Source organism: Apodemus sylvaticus, chromosome 10 (genome assembly GCF_947179515.1).
Source record: "Apodemus sylvaticus chromosome 10, mApoSyl1.1, whole genome shotgun sequence".
Lineage (NCBI taxonomy): Eukaryota > Metazoa > Chordata > Mammalia > Rodentia > Muridae > Apodemus > Apodemus sylvaticus.
This window is the reverse complement of record NC_067481.1, coordinates 39361863-39379804: the sequence shown is the minus strand read 5'-3', so window position 1 is coordinate 39379804 and position 17942 is coordinate 39361863. Positions and strand designations below refer to the sequence as shown.

Here is a 17942-nt window from a genome sequence, read left to right as displayed (position 1 = left end):
TGATGTCATGTAGATTAGGAAGGCAACTAGTTAGGAACAAAGTCTACATGTGATTGTCTTGAGTAGATGGCAGTATTTTGGGGATTTGTTTATGTGTGTGTTTTCAAATATTTTGTTTGCCCTTTGTAACATACTGGGTGCTTTATGTTTTCATATTTATTATTTAATATGGGTGATATAACTAAGAATGCAGCACATTAGAGATTGACAAAGGCATGGACTGTACTTGTTCTGTTCTGTTTTCCCTGACACTTAAGGCATCTGCTTATTGAAATCAAAGCAACATTTTAACATTGAAAAATTCCTTACTAAAGAATCTTGTTTCCTTTTCTAACACAGGTTCAAGCTGAAGTCCCTGGATCACCTATATTTGTAATGAGACTAGCAAAGCAATCTCGTCATCTGGAGGTCCAGATTCTGGCAGATCAGTATGGAAATGCTATTTCTTTGTTTGGTCGTGACTGCTCTGTACAGCGCAGGCATCAGAAGATCATTGAAGAAGCTCCTGCTGCTATTGCTACCCCAGCAGTATTTGAACACATGGAACAGGTGTGTCTATTAAGTGCTTTCATTGTTGTTTTCCTACACAGACACACACCTCAAATATTATTCTGGGAATGGAAGAAATACAAGCAATACTTCTAATACTTCTAGATAATGGATAAGATTTTTTTCTTTAACTGTAGAAACAGCTTATGTTGTTGTTCTTCTAGGAAAATTGTCAAGAAACTTACAAAGTCTAAATATAGTTAATACTTACAAAATAAGAAAAGACCCTTGAGGTGGTGGCACTCTTCTTTACTCTCAGCACCTGGAAGCCAGGGGCAGGTGAATCTTTCTGAGTTTGAGGCCAGTCTGATCTACAGAGAAAGTTCCAAGATATCCAAGACTATACTGAGAAACCCTGTTTCAACAAAATTAACTGATAGATGGATGAATGGATAGATAGGTAGAAAATTAGCATGCTAATTTGAGTAAGGTAAATAAGAGAAACATGTTAAGATTTTAACAAGATTCATGAAGAGCAGGTGGCTTGTAGTTTGTAGGGTTGATTAACATGAAATATTCTGCCAGGTACGGTGACTCACTTAGGATTCCACCCTTTGGGAGGCTGGCATTGAAAGATGGAGAGTTCTAGGCTAGCCTGTGCTATATAGTGAGGCCTTGTCTAAAAACAAGTTATCTTTAGCTGATTTATTCAAATTCATTATCTGCTTACAATGCCCTCTAGGTATCTGTGAGCTTAGGTATTTCATACTTTTGTATAAAGAAAAATGTCTTTGTTATGCAGTGTGCCTTGGCAATAATTGTACTTAGGGAAGTGAACATACTTTTGTTTTTTTTCTGGAAGAATGACTGTCTTAGTTAGGGTTTTACTGCCATGAACAGACACCATGGGACCAAGGCAAGTTTTATAAAGGACAACATTTAATTGTGGCTGGCTTACAGGTTCAGAGGTTTAGTCCATTATTATCAAGGTGGGAGCATGGCAGCATCCAGGCAGATATGGTGCAGGCAGAGCTGAGAGTTCTACATCTTCATCTGAAGGCTGCTAACAGAATACTGACTTCCAGGCAGCTAGGATGAGGGCCTTAAGCCCACACCCACAGTGACATACCTACTCCAAGGGGCCACACCTCCCAAATAGTGCCACTTCCTGGGCCTAGCATATGTAAACCCTCATAATGGCTTACTCTCCATGTCATTAATGATTCAATTTCCATCATTCTGAGTTCTAAACAAATTAAACTATAGTCTGTCTTAGAAGTATTTTCTATTTCTTATTTTCATTCCTCACCTGCTATAATAGGAATTCCTCAAATATAGTGTTTTAAGTGAGATGTACTTTCTAATGATCTCTTTCATTCTAGTTCAGATATAGACTTGTACCAGATACCATGGTTTATTGTTCTTCCCTTTCCTAAGTAGAATTTAGCAAACTATAGCTCATAGGCCAAATCTGGCCTGCTGTTTTATTTTGTAAATAAAATTTTAGTGGAACACAACTATGCTATATAGCTTATAATTTATATTTGACTGTTTTATTGCAACAGTGAAATAGCTGAGTAGCAGTGACAGAGACTATAATCCACAAAGTTGAAAATAATTACTATTTGGTCAGTTACCAAAAAGGTTTGCTAACCTTTGATCTTGTGTGGCATCAGAATTTTGATAATGAGGCATTCTGCAAGATTATGCCCCATTTTAGCCGGGGTGGAGGAGCATGTGGAGGGCAGGCAAATAATTACATGATACATAAGTCACACAAGACACTTCTCACATTCCTCTGCACACAGTTTCATTATAACTCAGAACAAGAATTGTTAGGAGTTAGAATCACTAGCTGCGTGACCATGTGCCAGCTCAAATTTGAGAAATTCTCCCCTCAAAAGATGAACAAAAGTGTTGCAGGATGTGATGGTTTGTATATTCTCATCCAAGGGAGTGGCACTATTAGAAGGTGTGGCACTGTGGGGATGGGCTTAGAGATCGTCCTCCTAGATGACTGAGCATGCCAGGTCTGTTCCTGGCTTCCTTTGGATAAAGATGGAGAACCCTCAGCTTCTGCTTGGAAGCTGTCGTGCTTCTGCCTTGATGACAATAGACTGAACCTCTGAGCCTGTAAGCCAGCCCCAATTACATGTTGTCTTTTATAAAACTTGCATTGGTTATGGTGTCTGTTCACAGCAGTAAAACCCTAACTAAGACAGAAGGCCTGGAGTAAGCTGTGCCTCAGTCTGTTCTTGCTATCCATTTCTTGTTTGCTAGCTCAGGCTGAGAGCATGGTTTTTCTCTAAGAAAAACAGACTGAAGTCACCACAGTCACCTAGTGCTGCAAGATACACATCTCAGATCAAGGGTCTCTAGGTTCTTGAAGATCTGTAGGTGAGGTACTTTGCTTTTTGTTCATGGGCCACTGATCTAAAGGAGTTTTTCTTTGTCTCTCTTAGTTGTATACCAGTTATGCAATGCTAGAATAAAAGCAGGAGAATTCCTATTTGGAATAGTGAATCATTGGCCCACAGAAGCTAACAGCTTTTTGTTGTTTGTGCCTTCCCTGTTACGTAGGCGAGTATTTTTTCAATTTCTCTGCTCATAGGAAGTTAGTTCCTTTGCCATTGTCTTATAAGACATCTGAATTGATACTGGGTGAAGTTCTACCCTATTCAGTTTCTGTGACATGGGTTTTCAGACTGTCTCCTTTAGGGGAAGTTCCCTATCCTAATTCCCACTGGTGAGGGATCAGAAGTACAAATATTATTTCAGACTTTAGTCACATACTTTAAAGGCCAGGCTTGTGGGCTGTTCAGAAATGTAATTCTCTCAATTATTCAGTAACTTTCTAGACTGTTTACTTATACTCAGCTTCACGTTGGAATAATCAGATGTACTAATTTCTTTTAGATGAAGAGTGTTATGTATCTTAGGCTGGGCTCAAACTCTATGTAGGTGAGGATAGTTTTGAACTTGTGATCCTCTTGCCTCACCTTCACCCCTCTCAAGGTATGTGTCACCCCACCTGGTTTATATTGGGCTAGGGATCAAACCCAGAGCCTTGGGCATGCTAGGCATGCCTTCTGTCCACTACAGACATAGTCCTTACATGTTTTTCATACTTAGTTAATATGGAGCAAACATTTCATTTTGTAGGAAATAATCTATTAAATGTGTCCTCTGTAACAAGGAGCTCACCACCCAGCTTACCCATCTGCAGTGTTTCCTTGTGACCCTCTACCTTATGCTAAACTAGCATCACATTTTAGTTTTCAAAATAGCATCATTCCATCTGCTGTTTTGAATGACCATTGTGGTTAGGATACAGGTTAAATTACTATATATAATAAAAAGATTCAAGAAATACAGTGATTCTATTTTGATTTGCCATTCTTAACTGCATGTTCTCATCTACATGGTCGAAATCTGATTATTTATATGTTATACATCTCACTTACCTGTGCTCAAATCCTGTTGGTGAAGACATGATCCCTATAAGAGATTAGTCACTAGCTACATGAGAGATTAGAAAACCCAATCTCTAGCTGGGTTTTCTAAGAACATGAACATATTGGGAATCCTGGAAACTAGGAGTCAATGAGGAGTTTGCGCCCATCTTTGTTTGTTTTGCTCTATGCCCTTTGCTCTAATGGGAGACTGCTTGTGATCTTATGTGAAAACACTCTTTTCTCCCACTTTGTCAGTGAGTTTGTTATCTCAAGCATTATGTAATCAGAGTGGGTATGATTTTTTTTTAATGTGGGTCAGAATTTTGGGTGACTTATCTAAGCACCCGGTAGTTGACAGTTAGCTGTATATAGTTACAGTGACACAATGGCTGGACAAGTGGTAGACTCACAGTCTCTTATTTTCCTTTAAGTGTGCAGTGAAACTTGCCAAAATGGTTGGTTATGTGAGTGCTGGGACTGTGGAATACTTGTACAGCCAGGATGGAAGCTTCTACTTTTTGGAACTGAACCCTCGGCTACAGGTTGAACATCCTTGTACAGAGATGGTGGCTGATGTCAATCTTCCTGCAGCACAGCTCCAGGTGGGTCCCCCTGACCTGGACTCAAGGAAGAGTTTAGAGAATTTGAAGAGAAGTACAAATAAGCAAGAGCCTTACCTATCTTTATTTCTCATAAATATGGGCTATGTGGTGTTGGTTAGTTTTCTGATGTTATTCAAACTAAAAAAATACTTCAGAGAACTGTTATTAGGGTATATTAATTTTATAAAATAACTGGCAGCTGGGCTGTGGTGGCGCACACCTGTAATCCCAGCACTCTGGGAAGCAGAGGCAGGCGGATTTCTGAGTTCGAGGCCAGCCTGGTCTACAGAGTGAGTTCCAGGACAGCCAAAGCTATACAGAGAAACCCTGTCTCAAAAAACCAAACCCCCAAAAAAACCAACCAAACAAATAAATAAATAAAATAAAATAACTGGCTTTTCCAGGGTAGCTGGCACATCCTGTTAATTCCAACACTCAAGAGGCAGAGACAGACAGACAGATCTCTGTGAGTTTAGGGTCAGCCTAGTCTGCATAGCAAGTTCTAGGCCAGCCAGGGCTATGTAGCAAGACCCTGTCTCAGAACAAACAAGGCTTCATTATGGCGTTTTATGCATGTTGATCATATCCCTCCTCGGTTAGTTTTTTGCCCTTCCTTTGTAGGAGTAGCCACCCAAGTAAAGGTCTAAAGGTTTATTTACTCTTTCCAGAGGTTTGCAGCATGAGAGACAACTATAATGTCATGAAGGGTTTTCACCTATCAGAACTTGTTTACTTTTTAGAAAACTTTATTCTCATTCCCCCATGGAGAAATGACAGCAGAGGAAAATGTCTGTTACATTAGGAATTTGGGGACATTTTAGGAAAGAATGATTCTAGCAAATAACCTTTAGCATTGTGTTCTGTTTTTATGTAACTTAATTGTAGAATGCAGATTACAAAAGTAGAATGCTTTAGAAGTAATTCCAAAATTACTTTGCAAAATATGCAAAGACTATTAGGTATTTTGATAGCTTCCTCTGCTAAGAAAAGGGACTGGAAAATGACATGTGCTTTGTTACCTTTCAGATTGCCATGGGGATCCCTCTATTTAGGATCAAAGATATTCGTATGATGTATGGGGTATCTCCTTGGGGCGATGCTCCCATTGATTTTGAAAATTCTGCTCATGTTCCTTGCCCAAGAGGCCATGTGATTGCTGCTCGGATCACCAGTGAAAACCCAGATGAGGTAACCCTTCACTTAAAGGGCTTAATGTTAAGACAGGTGTCTGAGGACATGCTTTTGAAGTCTTGGACTGGGTTTTGAGAGGGAAATTTATAGAAGATTTGGAGAGCAGATACATGATGGTTGCTGCACTGGCCATTTAATGTCACTTAAGCCACTCTAGGAGCATCCGTGGGTCTGTGCTCTGGGTCTTGTGGACTCTAGCTCTGGACCTTGGCTTGTATGGTTTTGGGTCAGCTGTGCTTAATGAACCCAGAGCCTGAACATCGAGTATCAGTGTTCTTTTCCCTGCCACTAAATGTAGTTTGTTCTCATCCTCTAACAGGGGTTCAAGCCCAGCTCTGGAACAGTTCAGGAACTTAATTTTCGCAGCAATAAGAACGTTTGGGGTTATTTCAGTGTTGCTGCTGCTGGGGGACTTCATGAGTTTGCTGATTCTCAGTTCGGTCACTGCTTTTCTTGGGGAGAAAACAGGGAAGAAGCAATCTCGTGAGTATGATAGCATTTCATTGCATTTTTTTAAAATAAAATTGGGCTAATCCTCAGTGAAGGTATTGACCATTCTTTATCTGCTGTGGGAATGCTGCTGTGGAGAACTTGCTTGAAGAAATATATCTTAGATTGTAACTGAATTCATGCTGTGTTCTGTTCTGTCCTACTTGGTAGATTTGTTTGTTTCTGAGTCTTTTCAAGATTTTTGCTTTTTTTTTTTTAATTGAAAGTGAAGTTATTTGCTTTAATGTTGGATTTGTTTTTATTTTTACAGTAATGGTAATATTACTGTGGAGAGGTAGATTCTTTTTGGTTTTTTGGATTTTTTGATTTTTTTGAGACAGGGTTTCTCTGTATAGCCCTGGCTGTCCTGGAACTCACTCTGTAGACAAGGCTGGACTCGAGCTCAGAAATCCGCCTGCCTCTGCCTCCCAGAGTGCTGGGATTACAGGCATGCACCACCACTGCCTGGCTGGAGAGGTAGATTCTTGACCATGAGTTTGGTATCAAACAAGTTATAGATAATATAAAGTGCTTCTAAGGTCATACTAGTTCACCCAGGGCCTCCCTCTATAGCTATGAGCAACTCACACTCATTACATTTTCTAATTTGACAGGTAAAATCTGTATGTGTATGTATAAAGGTATATATGTATGTATGTATGTATATATGTATGTATACGTACACATATATGTATCTATGTATTTAAGGGTGTACTACATGCTGCTTTGATATACGCATGCCTTGTGGAATCAAAGTTTTTGGCATTTTAATCAACTCATAGTCTTACCATTTTTTATTTCTGGTGATAATCTTTAAAGTATTCCATCCTAGCATGTTCAGATATTCAGTATTATTGACCACCATCACCATGGTGTCCTGACATTTAAAAATAAAATCTTACTTGATTTATGAAAAGAGAATAATTACACTAAAGCATGGAACAGTTTATATAAATATAAATGACATATTAAATATTAATATTCTGTTAATTACAAATATCAAATTATCAACCAGTTTTGCTTGCATAAAAATTGTGCCTTAGGAAGTAATTTTGATGAGTATATGTTTTAAAATATCTGTCTTAGATTCAAATTTAGTTCATCTGCCTCTGTCTTCCCTCTCCACTTTTCCTCCTCACTTTCTCTTCTCTCTCCTGCCTTTTGTCTTTTCTTTGTGGTGCTAGAGATTGAACACAGTAGTACTTTATGCATACTTTGCTACTTCCAAACTTCTCTTTCTGTTTCAATTAAAGCTTTAATGGTGTGTTGCCTGTACCACCGATTTAATAGCATTCCCTTCACCTTTGAACTATACACAGAATGTGTATTCCCTTAGTATTTGTTAATATTCTTAAGAGATTTTGTTGTTATTACTGTTAGATTTTTTTTTTTTTAGTTTTAGGTGTATGAATGGTTTCCCTGCACATATGTATGTGAGATATGCATGGTCATGTCTGCAGAGGTCAGAAGCGGGGTTAGATCCACTGGAGCTAGAGTTATAAATTGTTGTGAGCTACCATGTAGGTGCTAACAACTGACCCTGGTTCTTTGCAAAAGCAGCTTGTGATCTTAACTGCTGGACCAATTCTCCAGTCCAGTCCAGTTCTTAAGCTTGTAACAATGTTTCCAAAAGTGATGAGGTCTAATTATTCCTCTGTTTTTTATTTTATACTTCTTTATATTCATTCAAGACTGTATGTGAAAAATTTCAAAATTATAGTAGTCCTATCAGAAAATAAATGTATAAAGTTGCCTCTCAGTGTGTTATATTGCTTTAATAATCTGATGTGGTGTGTGTGTATGTATGTGTGTGTGTTTACAGTCTGCAGAAGTCAGTTTTTCCACTGTGTGGATTCTGGGAATTGAACTTTGGTAATTAGGCTTGGCAGAAGGTGCCTTAACCTGTTTAGCGAGCTTGTAGAAGTTTCATGTGACTGCTTCATTTAACTGGGACATGAATTGAGTATTTCCGACAGTCCCTCTTCACTTTCCCTGTCTCATGTATGTTTCCAGGCTGGTCTCTATTGGCATTTTTGTTTCAGTCTTGATTAAGCAGACCATTGTATTTATTTTACAGGATATGTGCAAAGCCGTGGTCAGAATTCTCATTACTTTCTTTTGGTCTGCTCTCTATATTTCTTTGTAGAAGAAAACAAACTAGGTCACCATTATCATATTGAATTAGTCACTGCAATGTATTTGGTTCCTGATACTGCACCAGAAATTCTTCTTTCAGCTCAGAGCTTTCTTTGTGGCCTCTAATCTGTAGTCTTTCGTTGATTGTTAGATCTTGCTCTCTGTAATAGTCTTTGCCTACACATCCAACACCGTTCCTCATAACATAAATACCATAAAAACAGCAACATATCTATGTTGTTGTTACTATATCTCATGAACAATAAGCATATAGTTCATATGTTCCTTTTCTATCAACAGATTTGCCTCTCTCTGCCTGTGAGCTCTCTTAGCTGCACCATTTCCTGAACACAGCACATATTTTCTTTTTGGTCTGTTTGCTTTGTTCTTTCTTTTCTTCAGTCGGTCATAAATTTATCACATTAAACAGTTACCATCATGCTGGGCCTGACAGTACAGTAAAGACCAAATACAGTCTGTGTCCTCATGGTACTATAATCCAGAGGAAGGAAGACAAAGCAATTACTATATTGTGAAGTGAGCAAGTATGATTGCATTGGGCTTAGAGAAGGGCATTAAAGAAGCATGCAGCTAGCCGGGCGGTGGTGGCGCACGCCTGTAAACCCAGCACTCTGGGAGGCAGAGGCGGGCGGATTTCTGAGTTCGAGGCCAGCTTGGTCTATAGAGTGAGTTCCAGGACAACCAGGGCTATGCAGAGAAACCCTGTCTTGAAAAAAACCAAATCAAAAAAACTAAACCCCCCCCCCCCCCAAAAAAAAGAAGCATGCGGCTGTGTCAACCAGCTCCTGTCTATTGCTTTTTTTGCAGGGTGGATAGGGAATTCTTGTCAAATTTTACTAAATTATATCTTTTAAGTTTGTTTTGTTACATGGAACTTATATATAAATTGATAAAATAAGATGTTAGGGTATAGAAAATAAGTGCCGTCCTGGTTCTAGCTAGTCAGCAATAAATGAATAGAATGATGAAAATCAAAGAGTGGGTCTGTCTCTACTCTTTATGGCAAATTGTTTGCGATTTGCTGGTGCTCTTATGGTAGTACCAATCAAAACTTCTGTTTCCTGACTTCTTGGAAGCTCTCCTATCTGAAATTTGTGAAAATGAGCAGACTTACGTCTGTACCCTCATCTGTCCTTGGAACTATCTGTCCTTCTGCTAAGACTCAAAAAGAATGAAACAATTCTTTCAGATGATTGAGAAACACTGAAATATTTGTTGCTATAACAATATTTTCTATTCTTCTAGAAATATGGTGGTGGCACTGAAGGAACTGTCTATTCGGGGTGACTTTCGAACTACCGTGGAATACCTCATTAAACTGTTGGAGACAGAAAGCTTTCAGCTGAACAGAATCGACACTGGCTGGCTGGACAGGCTGATCGCAGAGAAAGTGCAGGTGTGTGCTCTTCTTCTTGCTTACACGGCTTCTATAGGCTTCTGTCATCATCAGGTTTTGTCATCAAGATTCTACTGTCAATGGCTCGTATTACCCAGAAAAATCTAGGATTCAGGTTTGTTTAGCATTTTATAAGTTCCTGTTCCAGGCCAGGGATGTATTACTTTGCTAGAATGCTCAGCTATCATTCACAAGTCAAAAGAGAGTTCTTGTGCCTATACTACACAATCTTTGTGGTAGAGGGCAAGTACATGTTGGGGTCAGAATAATTTGTGCGAGCCAGTCGGCCCCCCCCCCCCCCCGTACAATATGGATTTCAGGGACTGAACTCAGCTCCTGCTCCACTTTCTTTTATAATTTTGAATAAATTACTAGATTCATCTAAGTCTAAAAGTCAACACTTTGACTAACACTTTGTTTTCTTTCTTTTTAAAAAAGCATTTTTATGACATTTTATTGATTGATTGATTGATTGCCTTATGAAGAGTGTGTAAGCATGTGGATGTTAAAGGACAACTTCCAGGGCTCAGTTCTCTCCTTCTCTACTTTGTGGGTTCTGAGAATCAATTCAGGTCATCAGGCTGGCAGGGGGATTTTTACTCTTTAAGACAGAGTTGTTCTGTGTAGCCCTGATTGTCCTGGAAGGCACGTTGCAAACCAGGCTGGCCTTAAACTTCTGCCTCTGTTTCCCAAGTGTAGGGATTAAACATGTGCACCACCACTTCCTGGTTCCATTTTGTTTTCTTAATAAATTATCACATGTTAAATCTTTGTACTTTAGATTCTTTTTTTCTCATAAAAGTCTGTTTTTGAACTAGTCTGATTTGCTCAATGAAAATTTTACAGTGAATAGAAGGAAATTTATTTTTAAAAATCTCTTTAAAATCTAAAGGTAAATGTAGAGTTTTTTTGTTTGTTGCTTTTTATTTCTTTTTCTTTTTTTTTTAAAGGTTTTTATTTTTTACTTTTTAAGATTTATTTTATTCATAGGAGTACACTGTTGCTGTCTTCAGACACACCAGAAGAGGGCATCAGATCCTGTAACAGATGGCTGTGAGCCACCATGTGGTTGCTGGGAATTGAACTCAGGACCTCTGGATGAGCAGTCAGAGCTCTTAACCACTGAGCCATCTCTCCAGCACCTTTTTGTTTCTTTTTAAAATATAAGTTTATCATCAAAAACCTTGCAATTAAAAATTACCTCATGTGACAGTTACTGAGACCCAAAGTTTATATATCTCAATGAACTATACAGTTAAAATAGCTATTCTAAAACTGTAGAATTTCACATTGTTACTTTTACTACCGATATATTTTATGCCTTTATCTACTACCAATAATGAAAAAAAGAGAAAGAAAGAAAAACGTATGAGAGAGAACTATAACAACAATTGGCTTTGTGTCCTCTCGAATAACTTGTCCATTCTCTACACCCAGTTCTTCCCTGTTGCTTTGTAAGGTCTCAGTGGGAGCTGGAAAGATGACTTGTCCCCTTAAGAGCACTTACTGCTCTTTCTGAGAACCTGATTCAGTTCTCCGTATCTACATGGTGACTCATAGTCACCTGTAATTCCTGGGGACCTGATGCTGCCCTCTGACCTCCAGGGGTACCAGGCACGCGCATGATACACCTATATATATGCAGGCAAATAAATAATGAAATAAAAGTGGCTTCAACCTCACCTAAGGCTAGGATTTTCCATGCTTGGCTGAAAAATTACTGTGGGAGTAAGGATGCTTCTTCATAATAAATCTGATCTTGATTTTATTTGTGTGGTTGTGGTGTCATGTGACCATGCTTTTGATCTGTCCTCTGTTCTTTGTAGGCAGAGCGTCCTGACACCATGTTGGGAGTTGTGTGTGGGGCTCTCCATGTTGCAGATGTGAGCCTGAGGAACAGCATCTCTAACTTCCTTCACTCCTTAGAGAGGTAAGCTACGTTTGCAGCTGTGCTAGCCAGTCAGTGTTTAGTACAGGACTGTAGCTCAAAGGTCCATTTGCTTTTCTGCAACTTCCTGGCTCTTTATGATTGCTGGTTGTTCTTCCTGAACTGGTGCAAAGGAAAGAGGGGATGGCTGGGATAGTTTATGCCACAGTAGAATAGCTCACTTTTCCCGTCTTTTTAAGTGTGCATGTGTTTGTTATGTAAGTGTTCATGTGGGTATGTGCTTGTAATCTACATGTGTAAACATGTGGTTGGGTAGTACTTTATGTTTATGGGTTTTGTTCAGTTGGCTGGTTTGTGTTTGTTTGTTTGTGTTCCTGTTTTCCTTTTTGATTTTTTTGAGACAGGGTCTCTCTTTGTTGTCTGCCTATATTAGAACTCATTGTATAGACTGTGAGACACTGGCCTCTAACTCACAGAGATCCTGCCTCTTCCCCATGAGTGCTGGGATTAAAGGTGTGCACCAACCACTATATCTGGCCTCACTTTATTTTCAGAGATACTTACTCACTTAGCCTGGAGCTCATTAATTCAGTTAGATTTCCTGGCCAATAAACTCCCGGGATATGCTTGTCTTCACTACCCCAGCCTCCTCCGTGGTCATCACCACAGTGCTGGAGTTAGACACATGCCACTATGCCTCCTTTCCATAGATGCTGGAAGTCTGAACCCAGACCCTCTTGCCTTTACAGCAGAAATCCCCTCAGCTCCGAGATCAATCTCATTTTTCAAACACAGATCCAGCTGCACCAAACCCGCTTCCCTGAGCCAAGCTTCTCAGACCATAGTGATAAAACCCATCATTTCTCCCACCATCAAACCCTAAGTATCTCTGGAATTAACTAACTACATTCCGGGAAGTAATAATTGAGGCTGATATTCAGGATGACCTTGAGGTCTTTCAAGTGTAGGGTCAGACATGTATGAAGCGGAACTAATTTTGTATGTTGATTCCAGGGACTAATCTCTGCCCCAGTCCCTAGGGGAATGGTCCAAAGGGCTAATCCCATCCACACATTTCAAACGCAGGCCCTTTATTTCCCTGTGTTGTTAGACTTACATCGGCCTCCTTCCAGAGTATCTGAAAGGAAGAAAAGAAGCAAATTTTTGAAAATTGAACTGAGGTTTCAAGGCCTGTGATAAACATCTCACTGTGTTACTCTCATGCAGCTTGCATTTCTTTTCTGACTCAAATCTTAATCCCACTTAATCCTTGGCCCCTCACAGTCCATTCTTTCTCATTTCCAGTCCTCAGCGTGCATCTCTAACCTAGTTAACTGGATCCCCTAAGCATACAGAATGCATTCACACATCCTTTAGTCTTCTTTTTGTTTGTTGTGTTATGTTGTTTGGAGACAGTCTCCTTATGTTGGCACTGAATTCCTAAGTAGTCCAGGATGGTTCTAACCCACAGTCCACTTGCCTCAGCCTCCAGAGAGCTGACGTTACAGATGCATCAGCCCATTGAGCCTAATATTCTTTAAAAAGAATAAAACAAAATAAAATGTATGTGTGTTTATAAATGCCACATATGTGTGGATGTGTGCAGAGGCCAGAAGATGCTGCTGGGTCTCCTGGTGCTGGAGTTAAACGCCAGTTGTGACCCAGTCTGTGTGCAATCTGGGCATTGTGCTCAGGTCCTCAGGCAGAGCAGCAAGCACGCGCTCTTGAGCGCTAGGCCACCTCTCCAGTTCCAACATTCCATTTTTAATTCATCTTGTAAACGTGTATTTTGAAATTAGTATTTGGGGAGGGCATACTTTGAGAAAGAGTTTCATGTTGACCTGGCTGGCCTCAAACTCACCATGCAGCTGAGGCTGACCTTAAACTCACAGTCCTTCTGCCCACACCTCACAAGTGCTTGATTATAGGCACATGCCATGAGACATGGCATGATTTGGTTTGAATTTTTTTGTCTTTTCAGACGGGTCTTTCTATGTAGACCTTGTTGTCCTGGAACTCACTATGGAGACTAGGCTAGCCTCGAGCTCACAGAGCTCTGCTTGCTTCTGCCTCCAGAACATAGGGATTAAAGGTGTGCAGCACCGTGCCCTGCCTCATAATTTGCCTTTATTAGTGTGTGACCGGTACAGATAATGTGCATACTCTTTACCTACCTCTACTGGCTATCAGTAACTCAAATATCCTCTTTTTAGCACTCCCTGTTTTATTTTTCAAAATCTGATTTAAATTGTTCATTTGTGACAGGATCCTGGCCTTAAACTAATAGTCATTCCACTGTGACAGCTGCTGCAGCTGCCACTTCTTCCTCCTCCTCCTCCTTTAGATTTTTTTATTGATTCCTTGTGAGTTTCACATCATGCGCCCCAATCGCAGTCCTTTCCCAGTCCCGCCATACCTGCCACTCACCCATCCCCCAATGAAAATAAAAATGAAGAATAATTTTTTAAAATCCGATGTGGACACTGTCATGTGGCACAGCATGTGCCACAGCACACCTCTTTGCCCACACATCTTTACTTGCAAATGTTCACTGTAGAGAGTCATTGGTCTGGCTTCTGCTGCACTGTCAGTATAATTCTTACCCGACTCCTTGAGAGCCTGCAGCTTCAGTTCTGCAGGACTGCCTGCCCCCTTGACAAGCTTCAACAGCTCAGCAATGGGGTAGATGTTGGGTGTGCCAACTCACAGCCCTGGATCTGGACCTGTGTGCCAGCTGAGTTGGTCAGCTTGCAGATCTCCTGCACCCAAGCAAACAGGGCCGATGTTTATTTCTTACCTTCTGCTTTTATCTCATTAATAATGATGATAATAATAACAACAACAACAACAATAATAATAATAGTTTATTTTTTTTCTTTTGGTTTGGTTTATCAAGACAGGGTTTCTCTGTATGAAAGAGCCTGTGTCACTGTGGACACCAGGCTGGCCTTGAACTGCACAGAGTACTGCTTCTGCCTCCCAGGTGCTCAGATTAAAGGTGTGTGCCACCACATCCAGCTTCCTCCTGCTTTTTTTTAAACCTAATTTTATTCTTTTTTTTTTTAAAGATTTAGAATTTAATAATTAAATTAAGATTCAATTAAAAATTTAAACTTTAATTAAAATACAATATCGTTACCCCCTTCTCTTTCCTCTGTCCAACTCCTCCCATGTTCTCTCCTCCAACCCCTTCTATACCCTCTCAGACTCATGGTCTCTTTCTTTGGTTCTTGTGCATATATGTGCATAAATACAGCCTGCCATAACCATTAGTTAACTGCTCCAACTTGGCTTCTTTTCACATCATAGTATCTTTTAGTGTTTCCTATCACTATGTGAAAAGCTTCTTTTCTTTCTTTCTTTCTTTCTTTCTTTCTTTCTTTCTTTCTTTCTTTCTTTCTTTCTTTCTTTCTTTTTTTCTTCCTTTCTTCCTTTCTTCTTCCTTCCTTTCTTCCTTTCTTCCTTTTTTTTTTTTTTTTTTTTTGGATTTGGTTTTTTTTTTTTGGATTTGGTTTTTTCGAGACAGGGTTTCTCTGTATAGCCCTGGCTGTCCTGGAACCCACGTTAAAGACCAGGCTGACCTCGAACTCAGAAATTTGCCTGCCTCTGCCTCCCAGAGTGCTGGGATTATAAGCGTGTACCACCACCACCAGGCTGCTTCTTTCTTTTTAATGACTTTAATATTTTGTATGTGTTTGAGAAGATGCTTAATATGACTGATCATCAGGGAAATACAACTCACGACCTCTATGAACTCTTATGTCTGCTATCAAGAACCACAAAATAATAAGTTTGGGCAAGGATATGGAGAAATTGGGATCCCTGTGCGCTGTTGGTGGGGATCTAAAACAATGCAGTTCCTGTGGTACACAGAATTAAAATTTCTCAGAAAGTTCAGAATGAAACTGCTATAGTGGTCCAGCTATAGTAGTTCTGGATATATCAAAAGAAGTATAAGCTGACTCTCAGAGAGATGTCTACATTTATTTATTTTCTTTCTTTCTTTCTTTCTTTCTTTCTTTTCTTTTCTTTTCTTTTCTTTTCTTTTCTTTTCTTTTCTTTTCTTTTCTTTTCTTTTCTTTTCTTTTCTTTCTGTTTTGGATTTGTTTTTTTCGAGACAGGGTTTCTCTGTATAGCCCTGGCTGTCCTAGAACTCACTCTATAGACTAGGCTGGCCTCGAACTCAGAAATCCTCCTGCCTCTGCCTCTGCCTCTGCCTCCCAGAGTGCTGGGATTACAGGCATGCGCCACCACCGCCCAGCCTTTTTTTTTTTTTTAAAGATTTATTTATTTTATGTATGTGAATATACTGTAGCTGTTCAGATGGTTGTGAGCCACCATGTGGTTGTTGGGATTTGAACTCAGGACCTCTGGAAGAACAGTCAGTCCTCTTAGCCATTGAGCCATCTCTCCAGCCCCTGATGCCTACATTTTCATGGCAGTGCTGTTCATGGTGACTGTACAGTAGAAAAAAGCCCGTAATCCATGATGAATAGGATAAACAGATAGTGGTGGGTGTATACACATCACAGGATTTTATCAAACATTAAAGAGGAAGCACATTGTAAAACATGCTAAAACACATAGGAACTTTGAGGTTCAGACTAAGTGAAATAATCCAGTCATACACAAAATAAAGATAAACTGTATGGTTTTAGTATCAAGAGGTATCATGAATAGTCAAAATTTATAGAAACAGAACATGCCAGGTTTTAGGAAGACACTTATGTAAATGCAGTCACTGTTAATAGAATGCTACCCTCCGCTAAGTAAAAACATTCTAAATAGTTGAACAGTGATGTGACTTAAGGCTATATACTACTATACATATAAAATGGTTAAGTTGCTGTGTCCTTGCGTGGCTTCCAGTGGCTTGGACCTTGAGGGAATAAGGAAAAGACAAACACAGACAAATACATGGTTAGAGAAATATCTGGAGTCGGGTGAACTGGGCTCTTAATGATGAAACCACAGCATCCCAGAAGCTCGGTGTGTTTATTATATACAGTTGAACAGAAAGGTGGGTTTATTGCATACAAGTCAGCAGGATTCTTACACACGGCTAATCAGGGAAGCAGGATTTATGTATACAGCTGGATCGTGGAGAGATACAGGCTTAGGTAATCTTGGTAGGCATGGTATCTATTGGGAACAATCTTCAGGCTGTAAACATCTGAGGAAAGACAGCTATGGTGGAAGTTCTGCACACACTGTCAACATTTGCACCGGGACCAAGGCTTTCCCATTTTCTCGTGAGTCTGAGGCTTTGGGTCCAAGGAAGTCTGTGTTCATGTCAACAGCACACTCTCACTCAGAACTTCACACACTCTGGCTTCCTTCATGCCACACAGTAAGTTGTATGTTTTGTGTATCTTACCACGATTAAATGTAGAAAAGAAATTTCAGTATTTATCCATAATTTATATGATCAGTCCTTTACAGACAATCTAGGTGTTTTCTCTCCTTACTATTTCAGGAAATATCACAATCAATAATCTTTGAGATTTCTTTATAACCTATTAGAACTTTATAGAAATAAGTATGTCATATATTGTCATTCTTTCAGGGGTCAAGTCCTTCCTGCTCACACACTTCTGAACACAGTAGATGTTGAACTTATCTATGAAGGAATCAAATATGTACTTAAGGTATGCAATCCCCACCAAAGTCTACACCTTAGTTTCTATCTTCTCTTCTTTTGTTAAAACTAGTTTTCTTAGGTGAAAATTAATTTTTCTCTTGAGAGGCTGAGAAAAGTTCACTTTTGTTTATGGATTGGAATATTACAGCCATTGGTGACAGTCTTCTGAATCAGTATTTAGTGATTCTATGAAAATCTATCCAGTTATTTCTCACCGTGACATACTTCCAAAAGTATGAAGAGGCAGGGACCAGCTGGAACAGAGAAGCAGCCGACGCTCCCTGTTTGCTCACAACAGGACTGACAAGCAGCACTAGCATTACTCTCGCTGACAGACGTCCTAACCTGTCCCTGTAACTACTCCAGCTGTGTCTGAGGTGTGCTGGGAAGGGGTCACGGCTTGGCTTTCTGGCTCTCGTTTACTACAGGTGACTCGGCAGTCTCCCAACTCCTACGTGGTGATAATGAACGGTTCGTGTGTGGAAGTGGATGTGCATCGGCTGAGTGACGGTGGGCTGCTCCTGTCTTATGATGGTAGCAGTTACACCACATACATGAAGGAGGAGGTAGACAGGTGAGTGATGAGCCCGCTTGTTGGCTGTTAGATTAACTCTTCCTTTAACAGTGCAAAAAT

The 17942-nt window shown here is 39.8% G+C and overlaps 1 protein-coding gene across 4 annotated transcripts in view; it reads left to right on the top strand.

Annotated features, from left to right (window-relative positions):
• The window catches only part of Acaca (acetyl-CoA carboxylase alpha), a 267019-nt gene that overhangs the window by 109298 nt on the left and 139779 nt on the right, over positions 1-17942 (top strand). For all 4 annotated transcript variants that reach the window (XM_052193828.1, XM_052193827.1, XM_052193825.1 and 1 more), the window contains 8 exons: positions 340-549; positions 4376-4546; positions 5573-5734; positions 6057-6220; positions 9629-9779; positions 11606-11709; positions 17234-17315; positions 17737-17882. In XM_052193828.1, the coding sequence (XP_052049788.1) occupies positions 340-549; positions 4376-4546; positions 5573-5734; positions 6057-6220; positions 9629-9779; positions 11606-11709; positions 17234-17315; positions 17737-17882 (1190 nt within the window). The remainder of the gene's footprint in view (positions 1-339; positions 550-4375; positions 4547-5572; positions 5735-6056; positions 6221-9628; positions 9780-11605; positions 11710-17233; positions 17316-17736; positions 17883-17942) is intronic.